Source organism: Myotis daubentonii, chromosome 19 (genome assembly GCF_963259705.1).
Source record: "Myotis daubentonii chromosome 19, mMyoDau2.1, whole genome shotgun sequence".
NCBI classification, from domain to species: domain Eukaryota; kingdom Metazoa; phylum Chordata; class Mammalia; order Chiroptera; family Vespertilionidae; genus Myotis; species Myotis daubentonii.
Window position 1 is genome coordinate 4,649,302 of NC_081858.1, and position 16,487 is coordinate 4,665,788.

General features: G+C 57.5%; 1 protein-coding gene across 5 annotated transcripts; it reads left to right on the plus strand.

Annotated features, from left to right (window-relative positions):
- The first annotated feature begins 3,351 nt into the window (after positions 1-3,351).
- TCHP (trichoplein keratin filament binding) lies at positions 3,352-16,332 on the plus strand. 5 transcript variants are annotated; one of them, XM_059677055.1, is made up of 13 exons: positions 3,352-3,530; positions 5,669-5,862; positions 7,018-7,228; positions 7,774-7,830; positions 9,049-9,117; positions 9,393-9,566; positions 10,304-10,416; positions 10,617-10,683; positions 11,480-11,652; positions 12,304-12,385; positions 13,405-13,590; positions 14,087-14,230; positions 15,117-16,332. In XM_059677055.1, the coding sequence occupies exons 2-13, from the start codon at positions 5,669-5,671 to the stop codon at positions 15,147-15,149; spliced, it is 1,503 nt and encodes a 500-aa protein (XP_059533038.1). In that variant the 5' UTR covers positions 3,352-3,530; the 3' UTR covers positions 15,150-16,332. The 5 variants fall into 5 exon arrangements, with proteins under 5 accessions (XP_059533038.1, XP_059533037.1, XP_059533039.1 ...); XM_059677054.1 differs by lacking the exon at positions 3,352-3,530 and adding an exon at positions 5,478-5,580; XM_059677056.1 differs by lacking the exon at positions 3,352-3,530 and adding an exon at positions 7,442-7,503 and having other exon boundaries at positions 5,683-5,889.
- The last annotated feature ends 155 nt before the right edge of the window (positions 16,333-16,487 follow it).

Consider the following 16,487-nt stretch of genomic DNA (forward strand, 5'->3'; position numbering starts at 1 on the left):
TACAGCTCCTCATGTTGTGGTGACCCCCAACCATACAATTATTTTCGTTGCTACTTCATAACTGTCATTTTGCTACTCTTATGAATCGTAATGTAAATATCTGATATGCAGGATGTATTTAGGTGAGCCCCTGTGAAAGGTCGTTTGACCCCCAAAGGGGTCGCGAACCACAGGTTGAGAACCGCTGCCCTAAAGAGTTAGTGCCATTCCGTCAGATAAATGTGCTCCAGCTGGTGGAAGTAGGTTGAGCTACCTGAGGGCTCTGAACCGAAGGTTCTAGAACAGAATTCCATGTTCCAGCTTCCTCTGCAGACAGGAGCTGGCCGTTAGGATGAGGTCTGATGAGCCACCGGCTTACAGAAGAGGCGCCCGTGGCAGCGGAGGGGAGGCCCCGCCACAGCGGAAGCCACAGCCGGGAGCGGGCAGGCTCACGGTGCAGGTTTCTTTCCGGACAATGGCCTCCCGGTTGGGAGGGAGGAGGTGCGTGCCATCGGCCAGGGGTGCTTGGAGGGGTGCCATGGCCTCCAGGTGGAAAAAAAAAAGCAAAACTAAATGACAGTAACTACAAGTTCATCGTGAGCAGGGCGCGTCCTCCCCCTGCCCCCCCCCCTCCGTGGTAGGTGGAATGATGGCATCCAAAGATGCCCATGTCCCAACCCCGAACCTGTGACTACGATGCCTCACATGGCGAAAGGGACTTGCAGGTGTGGTGAAGGTCCAAAACCCTGAGATGGGGCGGGTCCCCCGAACCCCCCCGGGGCCTGAACCCTTAAATGTGGAGAAGCCGTCCCAGCTGGCCCAAAGGGAGGGGCCTGGGGAAGCGTGGGCAGAGGAGAAGCCAGGCGCTGGCTTTGAGGAGGGCGGGGGGATGTGGCAGACTCCAGAAGCCCCAAAGGCAGAGACCTCTTCTCCCCAGGCCCCCCCAAAGGAACGCAGCCCCGCTGACACCCCCAGCCTCACCCTGTGAGGCCCGAGGGAGCAGGATGTCAGTCACGGCGGAAACCAGTGCGAAGCACGAGGGAACGCTCTGTGCCACCTTGGCAGTGTTTTCTGTAAAGCTAAGCGCTACTCTGAAATTAAAGGTTTCTTTAAAAATACAGATGCCCAGGCCCCGTCCCTGACCATTTAAATCAGAACTTCTGTCTCAGGGGTCAGCGTGGGACTTCAGGATTCTCTCTCGGTGACTCAGCCCTGCCGCGGTGACAGCCACTTTCTAAGGACACAAGTAACAGTGACCTTCGCTGTTACTTAAAAATCCAGAGAAAAATAAAAATGAAACCCCCTCCCCCGCCTGTCCCCTAGTGAAGCCCGCTGTTTTGGTGAATGGCCTTTCACATCCCCCATGAGATACCTACATCTATTACTACCCCTGTCGTTATTACTGTTAAAACACGAAACCGGGGCTCTGAGAGGCAGCCCCATCGCCCCAGGACCTTTGAACTCACCTGCCTCCTGCATCCTTTGTCTTCAGGGAGGATGCGAGCCCCGCCCAGGGGAGAAGCCGGAGTGGCTGGTGTTGAAAGGCTCAAACCCAGCAGACAGGTGTGCCTTAGCAATGCCGCCTGCTGATGAGTGGGGCCCGGCAGGCCTCCAGCTGTCACAGGCCACTAAAGAGGAGCCACCTGTGTGCCCCCACTCCTGCTTCCTCTCCCACGCTAGGGCACCAGACACAAGCCAAGCCCCTCACAGCTGGCCTGCTGGTTCCCACTAGGGTTCCCTCTCAGCCCCCTGGGGCCATAGTCATCACCTGTCACTAAATACTGAATATTGCTGAACTCGCCGTGTGTCCCCGTTGGTCCACATCTGGCGCCTCCTTTAAGAGCGACACCTGCAAGCCACACGCCCTGGAAAGGCAGGACGAGGAGAGTCGCCAGTTCCGCAGTTGGGGTGTCACCCTGGCTCTCCTAGTCCTTGCAGTGCGACCTCAGGAGAGCTGCCTGGCCTCTCGGGATCTCATTTGCAAAACGAAGGGCAGGAAACTCACAGTTTGGAAGAAGGTTTATTTATTTAAAATTTATTTAATTTGAGAGAGAGAGAGAGATAAAAAGAGAGAGAGCGGAACATCAATTTGTTGTTCCTCTTATTTATGCGTCTGTTGGTTGATTCTTATATGAGCCCTGACAGGGGATCCGCCCTGCAACCTTGGTGCACGGGGAGGACCTTCTAACCCCTGAGCTACCCGGCCAGGGTACCACACTGCAGCCAGGAAATCAGAGAAGTTAATAAGGGCCTGGAGAAGTTAAAGGGAGAAAACAATGGAGAGAATGGGAAAATGAAGGAAAGGGAATTTGTGGATATTTTTCATTATCTTTTAAATGGAATAAATAATACGCATAGCACAGGTGAGTCATAAAATATACTAATAGAGTGAACACCCTTGAACCTACAACCAATCTAAGACAGTAGAAAGTTACCATAACACAGGGAAGGAAGGGGGGACAGATGTAATACCTTCAACAATAAAGAATTATTAAAAAAAGAAAGGAAGGCCCTGGCTGGTTTGGCTCAGTGGATAAGAGCGTTGGCCTGCGGACGGAAGGGCCCCAGGTTCGATTCTGGACAATGGCATATGCCTAGGTTGCGGGCTCAATCCCCAGTGGGGGGGGCGTGCCGGAGGCTGCCGATCAATGATTCTCTCTCATCATTGATGTTTCTATCTGTCTCTCCCTCTCCCTTCCTCTCTGAAATCAATAAAAATATTTTAAAAAGAGAAAGAAAGTTACCAGAACAGGCCCATTTACACCAGGAGTTGCACCTGGAATGCATGGGGAGCTTAGGCGACCGCTATCCCTCAGAGCGCCTGATGGGATTTGCCTGGAGTTGGGTGTGGGTATTTGGATTTTTGGGTTTTTTTAGGGCACCTGCATTTGTTGTTCTTATTCATCCTCACCCGAGGATATTTCTCCATTGCATTTTAGAGAGAGTGGGAGGGAGAGGGAGAGACAGAGAGAAACATCAATGTGAGAGACACACAGCGATTCGTTGCCTCCTGCACATGCCCCGACCAGGGGGAGGATGGAGTCTGCAACTGAGGTACGTGCCCTTGACAGAATCGAACCCGGGACCCTTCTGAAGGTCCGTGGGCTGCCGCTCTATCCACTGAGCAAACCGGCCGGGGCTGGGGCATCTGCCTTTCTAAGACCTCCCAGGGCATCCGTGTGCAGTCAGGTCTGAGAACCCCTGGCAGCGAGGGCCTAGCTTATATGCGCCTCCCTGCGTACCCCCGTCTCCCCACCCTCCCCTTGGTCTCCCCAGGTCACCACCCTCCTTCCTCCCGGTTCCCAGCATCAGCGACGCTTGCGATGACCTCCCGCCCGCCACGAGGCGGCGCCAGAGAAAAACGCGGCCTCCGGGAGGCCGGACGGCGCCGGGGCCGCTTGGCCCTCGCGGGGCCCCGTCGCGGCGCGGCGTCCGAGCAACGAGCGGGGAAACGGCTGCTGGGCTGCGCGGCCGGAGGGTGGCGGCGGGTCGGCTGGGCCTGCGGGCGCTCGGACGCGGGGACTCCCCGGGAACGGCGGGCGCGGAGAAACGTGAGTCGGAGCGTGGGCTCGGCCGGGAGCCGGCGTGGGGTCGGACCCGCCGTGGCCGAGCGCGCGGCCTCGCGCCGGGGGCAACCCCGCGGGCACCCGGGACGCGAGCGCGGGGCGCCCCGAGACCGGCATCCGCGCTCCCTGCTCCCGCCGCGCTCGGGGCCCTTTGGTCACATGTGTGTGCTGAGGCCGAGAGAGGGTGCGGCCGGCTGGGGGGCAGCCGGGCTGGTGGTGGCCGATCCGGACCCGCAACCTCGCTTCTTGGAGCCCGGAGCTCGCGCAGCCAAGGCGAAGAAGGAAGCGTGGAAGCCCGCCCGCCTGCGGCCGGGGATGAGCCCTGCGGTCCGGGATGAGCCCAGGAGGACGGGGATGAGCCCAGGAGGACGGGGATGAGCCCAGGCGGATGGGGATGAGCCCTGCGGTCAGGGATGAGCCCAGGGAGATGGGGATGAGCCCAGGGAGATGGGGATGAGCCCAGGCGGATGGGGATGAGCCCAGGGAGATGGGGATGAGCCCAGGAGGACGGGAATGAGCCCAGGGAGATGGGGATGAGCCCAGGGAGACGGGGATGAGCCCAGGGAGATGGGGATGAGCCCAGGGAGATGGGGATGAGCCCAGGAGGACGGGGATGAGCCCAGGGAGACGGGGATGAGCCCAGGAGGACGGGGATGAGCCCAGGGAGATGGGGATGAGCCCAGAAGGACGGGGATGAACCCAGAAGGACGGGGATGAGCCCAGGGAGATGGGGATGAGCCCAGGGAGATGGGGATGAGCCCAGGGAGATGGGGATGAGCCCAGGAGGACGGGGATGAGCCCAGGGAGACGGGGATGAGCCCAGGAGGACGGGGATGAACCCAGGGAGATGGGGATGAGCCCAGGAGGACGGGGATGAGCCCAGGGAGACGGGGATGAGCCCAGGAGGACAGGGATGAGCCCTGCGGTCAGGGATGAGCCCAGGAGGACAGGGATGAGCCCAGGCGGATGGGGATGAGCCCAGGCGGACGGGGATGAGCCCAGAGAGATGGGGATGAGCCCAGGCGGTCAGGGATGAGCCCAGGGAGACGGGGATGAGCCCAGGGAGATGGGGATGAGCCCAGCTGGCCCGGGATGAGCCCAGCTGGCCCGGGATGAGCCCAGGCGGACGGGGATGAGCCCAGGCGGACGGGGATGAGCTCTGCCGCCGGGGATGAGCCCAGGGAGACGGGGATGAGCCCAGGGAGATGGGGATGAGCCCTGCGGTCGGGGATGAGTCCAGGCGGCTGGGGATGAGTCCAGCCGCAGTGGCTCCCCGAGTCCGAGGGTGGCGCGAAGCCAGGCGTGGCTTACTCCGAGGATGGGCCTTAAGCACAGTCCTGGCCAGGCTGCAGACCTGCCCTGGGGCGGCCACGGGGTCAGGAAAGGTGTCCGAGTGAGACTGCCTCCCAGTCTCCCTGTGGGTCCCCAGGCTGCTCTGTGACCCTCTCTGCGGGTCGCAGTGTCTCCATCAGTGCAATGAGGGGTCTGCCCTCCGTGAGAACCCAGAACACTTCCAGGTGTGACACCTGGGCCAGGCCCCTCCCCAGGGCGAGGAAGCCAGGGCTGCTGGTCCCTGCGGGCAGCCTCTTGCAGGCTGGAGCCTGGGCCCTGGTCTCAGACCCACAGGACTTAGTCCTTGTTTCCCAGTTCTTTTATTTCCTCTCCCTTGCTTTGTGATCTTGGGAAGTCACTTTATCTCTTCGAACTTAAGTTCCCTCCCTGCCAGTAATGGGTGGCAGTAAGGAAAAGGCCGTATACACCGCGAGCTTGGCACGTAGACGTGTTCTGTACGTGACCGCTCCTTATGCAGAGCATAGAAGTGCCCGGTGTGCCTGGCCCAGCACTGCCAGGACTGGTTCCCTGTCCGTCTGCAGTGCCCTTGGGTGCAGTTCAGGCTTATTTAAGTCTGGGGTTTGCAGCCCTGAGGGCAGATCATTTAAACACTGCTGATGCCGAGGCCGACATGAAGACTGGATTTAATTGGTCTGGAGGGGGGCCTGGGCTCCATCCCGCGATTCCCGTGTGCAGCCAGAGAGTGAGGACCCCTCACTGAGGGATGAGGCCGAGCTCGAGAGGGTTCCTGGGCTGGCAGCAAGCTCATCTCCCTGCCCTGCTGTTCCCAGATGGCACTCCCCACGCTGCCCCCCTCCTGGTGCAGCGGGAGACTCCTGGACTGGCAGGTAGCACGGCAGCGCCACCGAGAGCAGGAGGCCCGGCTTCGGCAGCAGTGGGATGAGAACAGCCGCTACTTCAGGATGTCCAGTGCCTGCAGCTCCAAACAGGCGGAATGGAGCTCCCAGGCCTCCTACCAGCGGAGGTAACTGGCCACCGGGATTGGACGGAGGTGGGCGGCCACGTGCTGGTCAGGGGATGTCGTCTTAAGAACCTGGCGGAGTATGGCTCGGTCGCATGTTTTCTCCAGGGAGTTGCTGGACAGCACAGATTGCCTGCCTGGCGATTCTTTCCAGCTGGAAATTGGAAAAAAGATAATCAGTGAAGCAATACATTTGCACTGAAAGAAACAAAATGATAAGAAATGTATGTGGAGCCCGGCTGGTGTGGCTCAGTGGTTGAGCATCGACCTGTGAACCAGGAGGTCACAGGCTCGATGCCCAGGAGGGGTTGTGCAGGAGGCAGCTTATTGGTGATTCTCTCTCATCACTGATGTTTCTCTCTCTCTCTCCCTTCCTTTCTGAAATCAATAAGAAATGTATAAAAATGTTTAAAAAAGGAAAAGAAATTTATGTAGAATCTGGAAGTCACCTTGTAACCCCACGTCCCCAGCCTGATTGCCTATCCTCCCATACTTTTCCCCATTTGTGTTTGTGTATAAATATATACACACACATGCACCTTATTTGTATAAAAATACTAGAGGCCCGGTGCACGGATTTGTGCACTGGGGGGGGGGGCGGGCTCGGCCTGGCCTGCGGGGAGCCCTCCTCTCCGGGTCCTGGTGCAGGTGAAGCAGATTCAGGGCCGACAGTGCCCCAGCAGCAACCTCACCCATGGCTGATTCCGCATGAATCAGGCTCCCTCCTCTGCTGTTTGGAGTGTCTGCCCCCTGGTGGCCATTGTGCGTCATAGGTGAACGGTCGGACAGTTGCTTAGGCTTTTATAGAGAGAGAGAGATGTAAAAATACGGAAGTTAAAAGCAGAGTCCGACAGGCCTAGATAGAAATCCTGACTGTCTCCTGCCTGAGTGAGCCTCCGTTTCCTCGTCAGTGAAGGGGGCTGAAGCTCTGTAGGATGTATGTGATGAACAGCGTGGTTTTATCTGGTGCATGGTAACTGCTAGTACTGTTACCGTGTGCACATGTAAGCGTATTACACGTCTTCTTATTGCAGGTACAGGGTTCTGTTCTGCATAGTGTCCTGTGACCTCCGTGCCACCCTGTTATGCCCACCTCAGCCTCTTTATCCAGGTCGCCGTGGCCCACATGGCTGACTCTGGTGGCTCCTTCTCACCCAGCATGCACGCCTATCAGCGCGAGAAGATGAAGGAGGAGAAGAGGAGGCAGCTGGCGGCCAGGCGGGAGAGACTCCAGCAGCTGCTGCTAGAGGAGCAGGACCTGCTGGCCAGAGAACTGGAGGAGCTGAGGCTGAGCATGAACTTGAGGGAAAAAAGAATTCGGGAGCAGCACAGGACTCTCAAGTCAGCCCGGGAAGAGCAAAGGAAGCTGGTACGTTCTCACGCCCTCGGCAGCATCCCAGCCGTCAGGGCTGTGCACGCGGTCACCCCTGGCCGCTCGGCACGGACGCGACGGCCGTAACTTCAGAGCCAGCAGGAAAGCGCTGCCTCTCAGCTGTTTTCCACTTGGGTGTTTTGCATGAGTCGTCTTTGTTCTCCGTGGCCCTTGAAATCATCCCATCTTAGTTCTTTTTCTTTATTCCAGTTCTGTGGCCCCACGAGGCCTGGGACTGGTGTATTTTCTCTTCCAACGTAGCTGAGTGGCAGGTGAGCCGGGCCGGGTTTTAGCTGCTGTGTCGTGGGAAGCAGACCTGCAGCGTCTAGGACCCACACGTGCCGTCCGGTCTGGCGCCCTCCGTCACCGCCGCCAGAGGCTTTGTCAGCGCCGTCTGGTTCGGCTCGGGTCTGGCTCCCGGACCCGTGGGTGCCAGGCGGGGGCTCTGAGGGCGGTGCAGTGACAGCTGGCTCCCAGGGTGGGTTATCCGAAACGTGCGTGGACTGCAAAGCCACCCCAGGCTCCCTCTGTTTCCTTGGCAGATTGCTGAGCAGCTTTTGTATGAACACTGGAAAAAGAACGACCCCACACTTCGGGAGGTGAGAACCGGGCACCCTAAGGGGGCGACATCGCGTGTCCCGGCTGGTTTTAGATTGCATCTTGCACTGGGTGGAGGCAGGAGGGAGCACTCCAGCCCTGAGAGGAGCACCAGCAGATCTGGTTCCTTGGTGATTTAACCACTGTCATTGCCCATCTGGTGTGATGTCCACCTGTGCAGCGAGAGGCGGCCCCCCACTCCTCCTGGGGGAGCCAGTGGGCAGCTCGTTACAGTGCAGGGTGCGGGCATCAGGACAGTGCCCCGCTCAGTGGAGCTCAGACAGGCGTCCCAGCGGAGCCGCTGGTGGAGGCGTTAGAAGGACATGGGTGCTAACTTGCGGGTGCAGAGATGAAGAGAGGACCTTCTGGATTGAGGCACCTGCTTCATGGGTCCTCCAAAGCCATTTGCTCCGAAAAGCTTATTCAGAACATTTAGTTGCAAACGTCCATATTTGTAAGTTGAGAAAGAAAATTTAAATTTTTATGAACAATTTCCCACATAACGCTTTTGGACAGAGTACTGTATGCAATTCATTTTCTGATCCGAAAGACCCTTTAAACACGACTCTCTTACTAACCGCGCAGACGTGTTGCTCTGCTGGAGCTGGCCTCATGCATCCACAGCTGCGGCTGTCAGGCGCGCGGGAGGCGGGGCTGCGCTGGGCCCTCACCCGCTCCTGCTGCCCCGAGCCGGGGGCTTTAGACCAAGCAGGGGGCCTTTGAGAGGGTGTTTCCATTTCAGTGTCTGCTGGCCTGCTCCTGCTGAACCCCAGGGAACTGGGAGGAAAGCTGCTATTACTTTGTTCCAACTCTTGAAATTGGTTTAGAACCTGGGCCCTTTGGTTTTCTTTCTTTTAAAAAAAAAAATTTTTTTTTATTGATTTCAGAGAGAAAGGGAGAGGGAGAGAGATAGAAACATCAATGATGAGAGAGAATCATTTATCAGCTGTCTCCTGCAACCTGGGCATGTGCCCCGACCAGGAATCGAACCGTGACCTCCTGGTTCACAGGTCGACGCTCAACCACTGAGCCACGCCGGCCGGGCTGGTTTTCCAGTTGACCTGCTTTGGGGTCAGCCTGTGCTCCCTCCCCAGACACCTGGGCCACGCTTGCGTCCTCACAAAGGGAGTCACGGTCACGTGTCAGTGCAGGCCCGCGCTCCCAGGGGACGTCTGCTGGGTGACCCCAGAGGAAATGAATCATCTCCTTCTTATCCTCAGATTGAGTCGGACCTTCACAAGAAGCACGTGGCAAGCTCTTGGGAAACACAGAAAGAAGAAAAAAAGCAGGTGTGGGCTCGGACTCAGGAAACGTCCCACGGGCGATAGTGGAGACTCCCCGTGTCTCAGGGTGTTTGTGGTGCCCGCACTGCGCCGCGTGCTCCCAGCCGCGTCTCTCGGAAGCGGGGGTCAGGCCACGGCTCCCATGAGCACGAGCGCAGGGTCACTCAGCGGCGAGTGGCCGCTCAGGTGGGCGCGTGGGGTGAGGACCCCGGCCTGCGGCCGGCTGCACGCTCGGGCTGCGTGTTACGGAGACTGATCTCGATTCACTTGGCCCCACGCAGCAAGAAGCCGTGGAGGAGGAAGAGAACAAACGGTATGAAAATGAATATGCGACGGCCCGCAGGGAAGCGCTGGGACGGATGAAAGCAGAAGAGGAGAGGAGGCAGTTGGAGGATAAACGCCAGGCGGAGGCGCTGCTGCAGCAGATGGAGGAGCTGAAGGTGCAGGAGATGGAGGTGAGGGCACGGCCGCGCCCAGGGGGCCTCCTCTCAGTGCTTGTTACAAATGGGCATTTCATGGCTGCTGTGAAGAGAGAGCATCCTGGGGAGGCGATTCTCAGAAATGCAGCAACGCGGCTGGCATCTGCGGTTGTCCCTGCTCCTGCGTCGTGCTGTGTGCCTCATCCTAGAATGTCAGCCGCGTGGAGATGGCACGTGGCTCCCCCTGGCCAGCAGGCTTTGGACTCAAGGCACAAACCATGAGGGCCTTTGGTCTGAAGGCTATTTTGAGAAAGATGTGCAGTTTCCCTGAGGGGGTGGGACCTTCCCACTCAGGAGGGAAGCCCCCCGTCCCTGGCCTGAATGAATGGAGAACTAGATCTTGGCGCTCACGACTTATTCTGGGTGCCAAGCTGGGCTGGGTGCTAGAGATACCGCCGTGAGCGAGCCCCACAGACCTGCCCTCACGGGTGAAGGGGCAGATGGTGAGCCACAGGGAGGCGTGGGCAGTACAGGGTCCCGGGGAGCACAGAGCAGGGGCTCCTTGTCCACAGGGTTGGCAACGGCTCTTGTAAGAAATGGCTCATCTGAGTTGGGTGAAGGAGTGAGCTGAGCTGCAGCAAGGGGCTCAGCGGTGGGAGGGGCATGATCGCCAGGCGGCCAGGCCAGCCTGTCGCCTAGTCTGCTGGGAACGGAGATGAGTGAAGGGAGCTGAGTCTCCTGACCTCCTGGGGTTGCTGTCATTGTAACCACAGGCCACCAAACTGAAGCAGGAGCGGGTGAACCTGCTGAGGCAGCGGTGGGAGCTGGAGCGGCTGGCGGAAGAGAGGAAGCAGATGGCAGCCCTGCGGCAGAAGGCGGAGCTGGGGTGCGTGGAGGGGCTCCGCCCTCAGAGCCTGCCTCTCTCTCTCTCTCTCTCTCTCTCTCTCTCTCTCTCTCTCTCTCTCTCTCGCTCTCTCGGTGTCTCTGAAACAGGAAGGGTGCACCCTGTAGTGAGTAGCTGTCTAACTTCTGTCTAGTTCTTGATAAGACATTGATGAAGGGAACCAATATGTTCTTCCTTTTTAGACGTTTTTTGAGACATCAGTATAACGTGCAACTCAACAGACGCGCACAGCAGATCCAGGAGGAGCTGGTGAGTGGAGAGGCCGCCTGGCGTCCTCTCACCTCTGAGAGCCATGTTTCCATTGCTCAGTGAGAAGTGAAACGCAGAGTGAGACCCCGGCCCGGCCCTGCCGTCTCCGCCCTCCCCAGCCGGCTCTGCTGGCACGTGCCCTGTGCGTATGTTTACACCAGCACACGCAGGGAGGTGGTGGTTTCTAAAAAACGCACCCGAAGCCGCGCTCCTCGGCTGTGTACCTGAGGGTAACGCTCCCACTTTGGGATCCGTCTGCTTAGGTCGAGCTTGTTCTGTTTCCCAGCTGCTCAGTGTCCTGTCTCCCTGCCTGCGAGTCCTCCTCCTCCCTGGCAGCGCCCTCCGGCTTCCCCGCAAGGGAGGCGCCTTTCCCAGCTCTAGGCCCCTGGATTCCTGGTTCCTTCACACCCTTCCGCCATGTACCTAACAGCTGGCCCTACCCGGGTGTTTGCATTTCCGGCTTTCCCCTCTTACGTGACGGCGGCAGTGAACTTTTGTGCATAAACCTCGGCATGTGTGCATCTGGAGTCTGTGTTCTTAGAAGTGGGATTGCTGTCAAACTGTCCGCAAAGGCTGAGCTCCCAGATGTGTCTGAGGGCAGGGACCTGCGGGTGGCAGCAGAGGGCTCTCCCTTGAGGCAGAGAGCAGCTCCTGGGCCTCCGCCGTGTCGTTTCAACCATCCCACCCTCTTCTGCCTCCACGTGGAGAGCATCTGGCAGCATCACGAGTGTCTGCACAGGAGAGGGGCTCCGCCAGCGCCCACAGTCCTTCCTCCTCCTTCCCCTCCTCCCTCCAGGAGGCGGACAAGCGCATCCTGCAGGCCCTCCTGGAGGCGGAGGAGGCGGCCCAGCGGGAGCACTCGGCGCGGCGGGAGCAGGCCCGGGCGGACGTGGCGTGGATGCAGCAGGCCCTGGAGCAGCAGCTGCAGCGGGAGCGGGAGCAGGAGGCGGAGCTGCAGGTGCTGCTGAGGTGAGGCGGCTGTGGGCGCGCCCGCCTCTCTGTCCCGGGTCCCAGCAGGTCTCCCCGGGGTCGGTTCCCGAAACGCCGTCCTGAGGAGCGGCTTTGTTAGGACCTGGCTTGTGCGGGTGTTTCCTTTCGGTCACGATGAAGATCCTTAGGGTTAAAGTAAGGCCCTGCTCATCTGAAGTCTTAGCATTTGAAAGGAAATGGTCCCCATGCTGGAGATGGTGCTGCTGGGGCTGTACAGATGGGTCTGGGTCCTAACAGTGAGCCCAGCAGGTTGACACAAACAGCAGGCAGCATTCCTTGAGCACGTGTGTGCAGATGCCCCGCCCAGTGCAGGTCCGCGGGCCCTGAGACGCGAGGAAGTCCCTCGTTTGCGCCGGCCGGGACCCCAGGAGCGCGGCCACAGCTCAGGCACCGGCAGCTTCATTCGCCTCAGTGTTGAAGTGGCCCAGGTGCAAGTCATCAGAGAGCCTTTTAGAAAGAGGTGGAGCATTAAAAAAAGGTCACTGCAAGGTCTTGCTGGTAGGGACACTCCGTGAGGAGAGGTTTATTTGAGGCTGGCCCACAGCTGTGCCGGCCGAGGCCTCGGAGCCCTGCTTGTCCGTCCGCCATCGGTGCGGGTGAGGAGCTGCTGCCATCGTCTTGTTTCCCCAGGGAGGAAGCCAAGGAGATGTGGGAAAAGAGAGAGGCCGAGTGGGCCCGCGAGAGGAGCGCACGGGACAGGCTGATGGCCGAGGTAATCGCGCTGTGAGGGTGTGGCTGGCGGTGCCGGGCTGGTGTGGGAATTAGGGACTGAGCCTGCCAGATATTTTGGGGACAGAGTCCTCTCTGGCCATTAAAGAATGTAATATTCGCTTGTTAGAAATACTTCAGTGCAGAAAATCACCCAGACCCCTGCCGCCTACACCACTACTGTTCCTCCTTCCTTCCACACTCCGTCTCGACACAACATTTACCTACATATCTCTTCCTATGCTGTGTGATCTGATTTCAAGCATTCTTACATGCTATTACATCTTCTTTGTAAATACCATTTTTCAATTTTAATTTTTTTTAACATTTTTTTTATTGGTTTCAGATAGGAAGGAAGAGGGAGGGAAGGAGAGAGAGGTAGAAACATCAATGATGAGAGAGAATCATTGATTGGCTGCCTCCTGCACACCCCGTATTGGGGATCAAGCCCACAACCCAGGCATGTGCCCTTGACCAGAATCGAACCCGGGACCCTTCAGTCTGCAGGTTGATGCTCTATCCACTGAGCCAAATCGGCTAGGGCTGTAAATATTTTGATGGCTGCATAGTATATCATCGCATGGGTATACCATAGTTTGTTTTTCCATTCCCCTTGGTGAGTTTCCATTCTTTGTCTAATTTTGAGCCATTATAGGAAACACTGCAGTAAACATCTTCGTGTGTGAAGCTTGTCCGTACCTAGCCTTGTTTTTTGTGGGTGCGTAATCAAAAGTGGACTAAAGAATGTGTTTTATTTGCCAGCATTTAAATAATGTGTATAAGACACACAGCAGCTAAAAGGAAATCTTTTGGGGGAAAGTCTTCATTTCCCTGTGCTGAGTTACCTTAAAGTGGTTTAAAGGGGGAACTTGAATCGGTTCTCTCGTCTGGGCTTGCCTTCGTCTGGCGAGTTTAGGTGCAGGCTGGGTCTCGGCACCGGTGCAGCCAGCTGCCCACAGCTTGCAGAACAGGTGTCTGCTAAGAGGCAACCCAAAACCTCCCTTTCCTTTCTGCGGAGGCCAGGTCCTGACAGGGAGACAACAGCAAATACAAGAAAAGATTGAACAAAACCGACGGGCGCAAGAGGAATCCCTAAGACACAGGGAGCAACTTATTCAGAACCTGGAGGAGGCAAGAGAGTCAGCTCGTCGAGAGAAAGAGGAGAGTGAGGAACTGAAATCTGCCAGGAAACAGGAGCTGGAAGCCCAGGTGGGCCCCTCAGGGCGGGAGCAGCCTCCGCGAGGGGATGAGCGCTGCGGCCACAGGGCTGCGTGGCCCTGCGTGGTGGACCCTGCGTGGTGGTGGCACAGGATTCAGGCCCACTTTCATGTCTCTCCTGCTGACTGCAGCTCACGCTCCACTAGGTCCCCCGCCTGTGGAGCGCGTCTGTCATTACTGCCCCCGTCTCATTCCTATCCCACCTGCAACCCCGTCGCCCACTGGGCCACAAGCCTCCATTCAGTTCAGTACCTAATAGGTAACAAAATAATCCCCCAAAGACGGACATGGCCGCGTCCAGGGCTTCCTACCAGGCACGCACTGCCACGCGCACGACGCTTCCGCACCACATGCCCCGCCCGCTGTGGGCACGTCCCTCCCTCTCACCTGCTGACTCCAGCGGGGGTAGGTCCACAGCTTCCCTGCTGATCGGAGGCAGGCTCTGCCCCGCGGGCCTGGTCTCCGGTGACTTACTCTGTGTGTGCAGGTGGCAGAGCGCCAGCGGCAGGCCTGGGAAGCGGACCAGCAGGAGGCGGAGGAAGAGGAGGAGGCGAGGCAGGCGGAGCAGCTCACCAGTGCCCTGCTGCAGCAGGAGGCAAAGATGATGGCCAAGCAGGGATACCGGCCCAAGGTGGGGAGCCTGCGGGGACGGGCCACCCCTGCCAAGCCCCTCGGCCTGGCCCCTGCTCTCCAGCCTGTGCACACGCTGTGCGCGGCTCTGCTCCCAGCAGCTGGGAGACCCTTGCTCTCCTCTTGTATGTGTCCTTTTCGCTACAGTAGGTCACCTTGACGGGGTCTGTTTCGGTCTTTGGTGGGGCCTCAGACAGCCCTGGAGGTGATTTTGCTTTGGCTCCTGTCGTTGCAGCCCAAGGAGGGAGGTCCCGACTGCTAAGCTGTGTCCTGGGACCCTGTTTGGGGACAAATAGCAATCTTGGGAGAGTGTGAGCCACAGCTGGTGAGAGGAGAAGGCTGTGGTTCTGGGCCCTAACTATGCAGACGTCAGAACCCCGCCCCCTCGTCGGTCCTCCCCTCCTCTCCCCCTTTCCCTGACACTCCAGGACATCAGTGACCCCTGCTCTGAGGGAGCTCGCTGAGGCCAGCAGGCCGTCACCGCTGCCCCTCCTTTATCAGGGACCCAGGTGCTCTGAGCGCTGCAAGGCAGGCCGGCTCCTTGGAAGCCGATGAAACCATCAGCAGCTACTGCACCTGCTACAGAATGTTAATGTCCTGACCGGCTGGGCTCTTGAGGTGCAGGGGACAGCGTTTTAAACTTGGTGACCATGGGCCAGTGAGAGTCTCAGGGTCAGGGTGTCACAGAGCACACCTGAAAATGTACTCAGGGCTGGTACTTTAAAACAAGCCAGCAAGTGCCTCATCTGTGGCCTGGGGTCAGTGCTGCTTTGGCTGTAAGTGACAACAGCTGTTTATACTGTGCTTGTAGCTTTTACTTGAAATGGATTAATTCCCATTGCTTCAGAGAACGCTGATCTAATTTCAGGTTTTCTTTCTGTTTTCAGCCTTATGGGCGTCCCAGAATTGCTTGGAACTGATTTCCTTGCCACTGGAAGCACAGAGCTGAGGTGCGAAGGCCTTTGATGTGCAGCAGCAGACGGTGTGACAACGTCCTGTTCTAGTGTTGGGGTCACTGGCAATAGCTCAGCGAGCCTGTGCAGGTCCAGGTTACGTGGATCAAGGGCTGGACAGACTAACACCGGCAGGAGGCCTTCCCTCCTTTCCGAGTTAAGAAAGGGGCTAGGATCACACGCTGACCGTGCTGTCACGGCCTGTGCTGTTCATGAGGAATGCAAGGCTGCAAGTCCAGGCGGAGTTCCAAGTTGTGTCCACGGCAGGATCCAGGTTCTGCTGTCTCGCCCTTAATTGTCAGCCTCCAATGACGCCCCCAGCCAGAGATCTGAGGGAAGGCTCTTAATGTTTAAATTGCAGTTTAAATGTGTTCTATTGAAGACAAGGGTGTGGGGTATTAGTGTAGTGGTCCCAGCAGGGTCCCGTCTTGTTTTCTGAAGAGAAGAACTGTGAACCCTGAGACCGTCTGGTGTGGTCCAGGGGTGCCTTCCGGAACGGGGACGAGAAAAGAGTCTTTGGGAAGCATTTTGGTGGAATTTCCAATGCGCGCTGTGTGGTGGGAGGGGAGTGATCCGTCACTGAGCCTCAAGGTCGCTTGCATGGCTCGCCTTGTGATGTGACACTGTGGACCTTTGGTGTCTTAGGAAGGTCTCGGGCACGTACAGCCTCCTGGGGTTTCTGTGCCAGAGGAAGGGGAGGCATTGACCTGAGGAAATGAGATCAGACTCAGCCACAGACTTCTCTTCCCCGTCACATCAGAGTGACATAGGTCTAGATTAATCTCCACAAATAGCTGCAAAAAGTTCCTGGCAGCACATTTTTACGACTTGCATTTTTTTCATGTCTTTCGGTCAAGTTTCAGTTTTCGTTATATTGTGTTCAAGAATCCCTATCAGTAAATTATAGCTAATGACTGTTCCACGTTATTAAAACCAGAGTTTGTTTAAAACTCCTGAGTGGGCGGGCTGCATCGCCTTTCACTCCCATTGCGCTACAGAACACATGAAGCTGCAGACGGCATCCTTAATCTGTTTCTCATTTTGTCTTGAGTTTCTTTGGATATGATCCCCTGACACCACTTTCCATGCAGGCTCATTTATTCCCATTTCAGATGTCCCCTCATTGTGAAATAAAGTTGGTTTGACGGCATTGCTTCCAGGCTCTTACTGTTGCTTTATTATTGCTGCAAAGTGGTTGTGTAGAATGATAGATTTTGACTTATTTCATCCACCGCTGCAGGTTTGGACAGAATATTCTCTAGGACTGTTCCCTTATTCTAGGTTATGCTCATTTTTCTGGTAAGT